The following is an 8,830-nucleotide window of genomic DNA, read 5'->3' on the forward strand; positions in this document are numbered from 1 at the left end:
CCCCTCTATAATCACTTTCCCATTCCATCCCTAGTATAGTCATTTGTAGTTGTGTCTTCTCTCCCTTATTCAAATATAAAATCTTGAAGCAGGATCAAGGTGAGGCTTGTTAAAGGGGAGAGGAATGGGCTATTTCCAGCTATAATCAGACCAATGGGTTGAAACAACTGGACCAGTGCACCAAGGAGGGGATTTGGAAATAATAGCTTTCATCCAACATGAACTCACTTGCATGTTTGATGGTCAAGCACAGGCATCCACTGTGTGCTGGGCATTGGCTTGGATTCTGGGGGAGAAGCAATGTGAATAGAAGCCGGACAACCCCTTTCCCATCCAAAACTCAGATTTTAATAATGGAGACTATCCCTTCTTTTGATCCTTAACATCAACTCAGAGGTAGAATTAGGGATCGGGACGTGTCTGGTCACTCAGAGAAGAGGTAGTACTGTGAATGGTCACCTGGGGGAAAAGTATAAAATTCCTACTTAGAGCCACTCGACTTTGGAAGTTCGAACACACATGAGATACCCTGGCCTTATTCAAGTGTCTGTAGAGATAGGTAGGTACAGACTTCATGAAGTGTCACTGTTCCCACCATGGAGATCTTGGGGGGAAAGTGGGAAGTAAAGGAAGAGCATAAAGTATGACGCACATATCCCATGGTGGACATGAACACAGCACCCACAGCCAGCTTGCCCAGGTCTGAATTCCAGCTTGGCAATTTACTAGCTGTGTGATTTTGGGTGGTAGGTTAAACTCTCTCAGTCTCATTTTTTTCATTTGTGAAAGGAAACAAAAGTACCTTTCTCACACAATTGTGATGATGAATAGAAGTGAGTGTCGCTGAAAGCTCAGAAGGGCCTGTTTTTATTTCTCTGTTGTTTGGGCTGAGAGTAGCTTATAACCGGGAATGGATTTTCACAAAACTACTCTCTAAGGTCAGTCCTCTGCTGGAGAAACACAAACCAACCTCATAGCACCATGGCCAAAATATCCCTGAGAGTCCCAACTGCCAACTTGGGGAATTTAGGAACTCATGGACCACTGCAGACCCAACTGAAGGCTTTCCACTTAATTCACAACCACCAGGGAGTGTGAGCTCCTCATTCTGTATGCTCTATTCTGATTCAGGACCTAGACAGACACATAATTACTGCAAGGAGTCTTCAGCCTAGGCACTCTTCCTCCTGCAATGTCCAAACTCCTCTAGAATGGAGCAAGTCTTCTTTTGTTTGGCTTTAGTTCTGGCTCTCATCTGTCTACCTGAGCTACAAATAGCTTTTAGTTTCTGATCCACAAACTGTCTTCTGCTAATCCCAAGATTCTTAGACCTGACTGCATCATTTTTCTGGGTAACTCACTAGGTTTTGTGAGGAAATAAAAGATCAAAACAAACATGTCATGGGATTTCCCATCAGGAGTAGGATTAATGTGTGATGATATCAAATATTTTTCAGGGGTTGAGGTAAAGGATCTCTTATACTGCTGGTGACAAAGTCAATCAGTACACCTCCAGGCAGTATGGACTAGAAGTAAAAACCCACGTTCCTCCTGATTAGGCTACTACCTTCTATACCCAGAGACAGTTTCTTTGGAAAAAGAGTGAGGAGCACACCTAGGATATTTATTGCACCTTGTTTGGAATAGAAAAAAGTACTAAGAAACAACTGAAATGCCCAATAATAAGGAAATGGCTAACTGGTATACCCTTTCCAGCATTTAAACCATAAACAATATCCAGATTGTTATGGTTTGTGTTTAGATGTCCCCCCAAAGCCTTATACATTCATGGGGTGGGCTTCTGGAGATTTTCATTGATTCATGGTTGAATGCTGGGATTATGGGTGTGAGTGCTACACCTGCCTCGGGTGGGTAGCCTGCATACAGTATAAGAGAGGGAAAGAGGCTTGCTTGCTGCTGCTCCTCTCTTGTTGCTCTTGCTGCTTTTGCTGTTTTCCGCCACTGCCATGGACTCTTGCCCTCTGCCATGTGCTACTGTGCCTTGGAGCCAGCAGTGTGTGGACTGAAACCTCCACAAACTGTGAACTAAATAAACCTTTCCTTCCTTAATTTTGGATGTCAGGTATCTTATCCCAGCCATAAGAGAAAAGTAACCAAGACATAGATGTATTGAATGATAAAAGGTTATATATTATGGGCTGAATTTTATGATCGCCACCACTTGCCAAATTCTTATGTTAGGTTGTAATCCCCAGGCCCTCAGATTTATGACTGTATTTGAAGAGTCTTTAACAAGTAATTACAGCTGAAGGACTTATGGGCCTTAGTGCTATACAGTTGGTGTTCTCATATGAAGAGGAGGTTAGGGCAGAGACAGACAGACAGACACAGCTGGAAGACCATGTGAAGGCATAGGGAGAAGATGGCCATCTATAAGTCAGGCTTCAGAGAAACCAAACCTACTAACAACTTGTCCTTGAACTTCACAGCTTCCAGAACTGTGAGAAAATAATTTTCTGTTGCTTAAGTATCCAGGTCTATAGCACTTTCTCAGAGCAATCCAAGCAGACTAGCAGAGGTTTCCTAGGATTGTATACAGATGCACATCAAGAATGAATAGCAGAACGGAAGGGCCCACCCTGACTGGTTACCATGCTCTCATTTGGGGAGAGATTCAGATTGGGCTGTGGATGGTGGCTGAAAGGAATTTTAGTCTTAAAAATAAGTTTTGGTTTTTTGTAATGAGAAAAATGTGAGAAGAAACCCTCTAGTTGGGGGTAGTGCTCATGTTAGAGCTTTTGCTTAGTACGTACAAGGCCTGGGGCTCAGTCTCTAGCTCTTCAAAAATAAAAATGTGATCCTCTTCCACAACACTCTCCTGACCACAGAGTGGAACCCACTTTGCCACTTGGATCCAAACCTTTTGGGGCTTCTTTGTCAATGCCTGTCTCTCACTCTCACACACCTTTTCGCCATACCAGCCCATCCTGTCATTGTAAGGCCTCCGTGCCTCTGTCTGTCCCCTTTGCTTGGCATATCAGTTCCCTTTTTTAAAACACCAATGCTGCTCTTTCAAACTCCAGCTTGAATGTTAATGACTTTACAAAATCATTAGCAAAGTCTTACCTGGTTTTCCAGAGGCACACCTCTCTGTTATTTCCAGATTTGATCTGTATTGATGTCACTGGTTCAAAATCAGAGCTGCAGCCAACTAAATGCTCATTTGGTTCCAAATGAATGAATGATAGTAATGTTTTCTAGCACATTCCTTTGTCATTTGGTGCATTTCAAAGGCCACCTCAAAGTATAGCCTCCCAAGGGGCCAGAGCTGAAATCAGGACACGAGCGAGGTCCTAGCCTCTAGCTGTTTCTGTAATATAACATGACAACTATATTTCTGGGTCAGCTAAGCCCCATTTGCTTTCAATTCTAGTGAACTCAGCTAGGAATGTATTGCAACTTATTTTATTCAATTTTGTGCCCAAGAAGTCTTCAGTTACTTAATCTGCAATAGGTGCAAATCAAAAACTCCCACTGACCTCTGACTTGGAGGCTTTGATAATGCTGGCCTTACCTTTTCATTGGCTTGGGTGAACATTCTCTTTCCAGGTTGGAGGAGGTGTGTTTCACATGCATTGCATTATAGGACGTATGAGTGTAGTCATTTTCATCACTGTAGTCAGGACCGAGTAACGTCCGAGCCCATGTTCCCATGTCATAAGGAGGAAGGGTTCCTCCAAATTCAGAGGGCAAAAATTCAGGATGTATTAGTTGGTGAAGGCTGTTTAGATTGTTTCCATGCAGGAAAATCTGGAAAGAAAAAATAATTACCAATAACAAATCTGAAACATGATCAAGTATTTAATCTAATACACAATTTAACAGTGACAAACTGGATACACTGTTGGTGATCATAGCATTTAAAGAAGCATTCATTTTTGTGCCTGTACCTTATTCCTCATAAAATGTTAATTTGTTGCTCAGAAAAGGGGCACCATTAATCATAGTTTAAAATGAGGTTTGTGAACAGATAGGGTATTATTTTGTCATGGCTCAAATTTATACCTGCAGTCATTTCCTGATTATCTCTGCTGATGTCAGGAGCAAGGCTGTGCGCCACCCCAACCTCCAACAATGCCGGACTGTTCCATCTCTTTGCTGAGCGCCACAGCCTTTGGTTCCTCACTCGGTCTTTCCCTCCTCCCATCCTGGGCTAAGATACAGCTTCTTCCTAAATCTGTTCCCATGAAGCCTGCCTACGCTGGTTCTCCCTGCCCACCTATCCTGTCTTGCTTCCCTACAGGAGAGAATATACATAGAAAGAGATGGTGCTGTCTCACTCCTTTACCATGGTCCATTCTCACTCAGTGGAACTGAAAATTGTTTGAGAATGCATTGTGAGATATTTTTGCAAGAATTTTCTCTTCATCTACATTGGGGGCCATCACCCAAGTAAATCTGCAACTTCTGAACACATAATGGGTAATGACCTTTAGGAGAGAAAAATCAATTCCAAATTACAATTATTTTGAGATAAGCCCATAAGATGGACATACCACAGTAGGTAATTACCTTTCACTACAACTTAGAAATTGACCCTAAAACGTGACTTAAAGTGCATCTATCTAGTGAAATTGATTGCTACCCTTAGAACATGGACTATGACATTTGAACGCAGGAAATAGTTAACTACACATGTTATGTATAATTAATTATACGCAACAAATAAGTTGAACTAAAGTATAAGACCATCAGTTATACAGACATGTGTGCACATACATACACACACACCACAGTTAATGATAAAATTTCAATATTATTTTTATTGTACTTAAATAATAGGACCTTGGTAAAACAATTGCTACTTTTTCTATTGTATTCATTTAAATTTATCATGCAATTGTATATTTCACAGATAAAAGAGAAAATAAGCCAAGTACTAAATTCTTCAGAATTCTGTAGCACTTCAGAAAATAACATTTTCTTTTTTTTTGATTTTTTCTCCGGTACCAGGAACCGAACTCATGACCTTGCGCTTGCCAGGCAGGCGCTTTTGCCCCTGAGCTAAATCCCCAGCCCCAGAAAATAACATTTTCTGACATTACAGATAGGTAAGACTAAATTTTGATGAAAATTATTTATTTTTTAAAAAATTCAACTATTCTAGTTTTTGTAACACTCCTTAGAGGGTGTTATAGTATTTGAAGCATGTTAAAGTTAAATAGTTTCCCTGGTGTTCAGAGTAAACATTTCCCAGGCCCCCGATACTATGTCCAGTTCTTAAAGAACTGGTGGTGCTGTTGAAGGTGTTCCTCCTTTCTGGGTATCCTGGGGGATGAAGGAACACAGAGGAGGGGCTGGACCTAGCATCTGTCCCAACCAGTCCTGGGCCTAACGCTCTAGAAGCTCCCTTCTCTGACCCAGGAGCAAGTATCCACTGTGGGAGGAATGAAGGCACAGAGAAGCCCAAAGCCACGTACCAGCAATGTAGGAATCTCTGTCCTTGGTACTCTCCTGAGCCTAGACATGTACAATGTCTGGGAGTGTGTCTACCTGCTAGTTTTCCATTTGATAACAGGGGCGTTATCTTCCCTAAAAATCTAGAAGCATCCAATCCAAAGTCTATGAGATAAGAATTCTGCAAAGTGTGTGTGTGTGTGTGTGTGTGTGTGTGTGTGTGTGTCTCAAATCATAGTCCCCTCTAAAAGCACAGAGGTCTTCCACAGCTGAGTCTCCTAGGTGTCTATATATGAAAGATATTGGGAGAATTAACTTGCCTAGGTTCCCTCGGGGAGGGATAGCCAAAATCAGAACACCCAAAAGAAAACACTGAAGTATTAATCACAATAGCCAAGATAGGGAAACCTCAAATGCCTGTCCACAGATGAACAGAAAATGTGACACGTAAGTGTATATACTGAGACAATGGAATACATTAGCCTTTAAAAAGAGGTCCTGACATTTTTGATAGCATAAGTAAATTTGGAGACTATTGTGTTAAATGAATTAAACTGGGTACTGAAAGATAATGTATGATTTCACATGTGGGATTTAAAGCAATAGAACTCTCAGGAGCAGAGAATTGAAGGATGGGTATTAAGGAGTAGAGGTGGGGAAGAGGAAGATGATGGTGAAGGGGAACAAAAGCTCAGTTACTCAAGATGAATAAAGTCTGGAGATCCACTATGCAGAGCGATGACTATCATTCATAACACTGCATTGTATACTTGAAATTCGCCAATGAAGTTCATCCTAAGTGCTTTCACCCCACCAAAAGAAAAGGAAAAATTTTAAAAGTCTTAACTACATAAGGTAATAGATGTATTAACTGGCTTGTAATAATCATTTTACAGAGCATATGTATGTTAAATCATCACACCATATATACCTTAACTATACCCAATTTTGTTTGTCAAACAATAGCTAGAAAATAAGAAAAAAGAGATAAGTGGTAAAAAGAAGTAGGAGTCACAGAGTCTCTGGTGTACACATAGGAGGATACTATATGCTTTCATAAGCTGTCTCATTAAATTATCCCAGTAGCCCCGGGATGTAGGTGTTAGGTTCCCCATCTTATAAGCGAGGAAACTGAGATTCAGAGTAGTGAAGGAATGCTCAGCCCCTCAGTTAATCATAGTGTCATAAAAGCTTCGCTCTGATGAAGAGACCAGCTTCCCAAATGTCAACTCATATAATTAATATTTTTAAAGACTATAAGGTGTGATCATTTCCAATGAAGAACACCATCCCAGTCTTAGAGGCGATGGAGCCGGCAGTTACCACCCAAGAGCCATGAGAGACTAGAAAGGAAAAGATGAACACTCTTCAGATAACACTATATTTATAGGACAAATTCTAGCTATTAAAACATTCCAGGAACAGGAAGTGACTTAGTTCATGTCTCCCACCAGCTTTTATATATTTTTTGCGGGGGGGGGGTGGTTCTCCAGTACCGGGAGCCGAACTCACAACCTTGCACTTGCCAGCAGGCGTTTTGCCACTGAGTTAAATCCCCAGCCCCCAGCTTTTATATTAAAATGAATATCTGGTGTTGCATGCATTTAGTTTCCTTCAGTTTGTCACTGGGACTCTGAAAATAACCCAGTTCTGCTGAATTATTGATTAAATCCAGCCATTTGCAACCTCCTGCTGAGGCTCAAGTATTCATGGGTTACAGAAAAGATACAGTGAAAGATTAGGTTGGGGTTGAAAAGAATAAACCATAATTGTTCCTGATAGTCCCTATTTGGAATTTACATATTAGTTTTCCTTACCCGTTTCCTGGTCTTGTCTTTAAGGAATGGCTTGATGAGTGTATACAGGGCATGAATATACCAGGGCTGGTTGACAAAATGGACTCCTCCAAAGCGGGCAGGAAAGCTGTCCTGAGAAGGAAAGAGAAAAATGCACATCAGTGAATAATCGTTCCAGGTTAGATTGGATCAACACGATCACACCCCAGGGGAAAACCTGTTTCTTGCTGGTTGGTGTTTTAGTTTTCCGGTAGTGAAAGGATGAGAAGACATTCAGCTTCCTAGCCGTTATAATTTCCTTTACTCCCCTTGGCTCTCTCCACTTTGACCCCATTACTTAGAAACTGTACAGTGTCAGAATGGATGGGGAGGGGAGTCTATAAGAGAGTTCGTCCTTGCATTTATTCAGCCCTGGTGTGGGTTCCCACAGCTCCAGGTACAAATCTCTTTCTCTTTTCTCAGGTTTTCTTCTTTTCCTCCCACTCTCTAAAGATATTGCATTATCATGAAAATAGCTGAACTTTCTGGGTTAGTGGCTTTGTAGGAAAGGGCTGCAAAGGAATTTCAAGGGCTTTTAGGAGGCAAGGCTTTCTGAATTGGCCAAAGTCTAACAAGGTTTGCAAAGTCTTTACAGACTGTGCTGGTATGCTCTCACTCTATTCTGGGAGTACACAGTAGGTCCCAGAGGAAAAATACCAGTTGACTGAGGGATCAGTGGATTTCCCTAATTAAGCCATATGAGTATCATTTTCTGAAGATCAATATATTTTGTAAATATCAAGAAATATGACATTTAAAATGGTTTTCATTTTGGATTCCAGATAAACACATAGGCTTCTGAGATTAGAACCATGGGACAAAGGGACCCTGGCTATAAGGTCTCTATTAGTCCTAAAAGACCAGGTCCTTAGATCCCGATGAATGGCTTCAACAAATTGGGTTCCTCTTGGCTAATGGAATTAAAAAAGAAGGACCATCTACATGCTATCTGAATTGCCAAATTTGCTGTCAATTAGCTTCATTGCAAGAAACATCTTTGTAAAGTGTTAGCAAGGTGAGAGGAAAGCAGAGGGAGCTAACAGTTCAGGCAGCAAGCTGCTCCCTGCACATGAAGTGCCTTGCCTGGGTCATTTTTATTAACAAGGAAACTTTTATAGTAACTTATTAGTAACTTTTCTCAGAATTCTGAGTCTACAGGATCACTTGGCATTTTCAACATTCTGACCTAGTTCCCAACATGAGTACATGAAACTATGCTTAAAGGTTGACACTTGAAAACATTTTAAGTAATTTTGATCCTATCTAGAGATTTTATAAACTAGAAAAGAATTAAATATCTTGAAGGCTACACTAGGCAATTTCAAGAAAAGTTTCTTGATTTTCAGGGTATGTATTTTTTTCTCAATTTATTTTTAAAACCTTAGTGGAACCATCAAGTATAATAGTAGAGAGATTGTTCATACTAATTTGTACATTTGTCAAGATATTTCACTATTACAAATATAATGAGAATATATTCTGAGATCTGAGAATAAATTAAGGAAGAAATTAGACAATTCCTAGAATTAAATGATAATGCCAATGCAACATACCAGAACCGATGGGACACAATGGAA

General features: G+C 40.6%; 1 protein-coding gene across 1 annotated transcript in view; it reads right to left on the minus strand.

Moving 5' to 3' along the window:
- Nucleotides 1-8,830, minus strand: part of Clvs1 (clavesin 1) — a 195,493-nt gene that overhangs the window by 34,404 nt on the left and 152,259 nt on the right. Inside the window, exons 4-5 of the mRNA XM_005392175.2 lie at nucleotides 7,236-7,346; nucleotides 3,536-3,771 (exon numbers count right to left, since the gene is read on the minus strand). Of these exons, the coding sequence (XP_005392232.1) occupies nucleotides 3,536-3,771; nucleotides 7,236-7,346 (347 nt within the window). The remainder of the gene's footprint in view (nucleotides 1-3,535; nucleotides 3,772-7,235; nucleotides 7,347-8,830) is intronic.

Source organism: Chinchilla lanigera, unplaced genomic scaffold, assembly GCF_000276665.1.
Source record: "Chinchilla lanigera isolate Chin_1 unplaced genomic scaffold, ChiLan1.0 scaffold00043, whole genome shotgun sequence".
Taxonomy (NCBI): domain Eukaryota; kingdom Metazoa; phylum Chordata; class Mammalia; order Rodentia; family Chinchillidae; genus Chinchilla; species Chinchilla lanigera.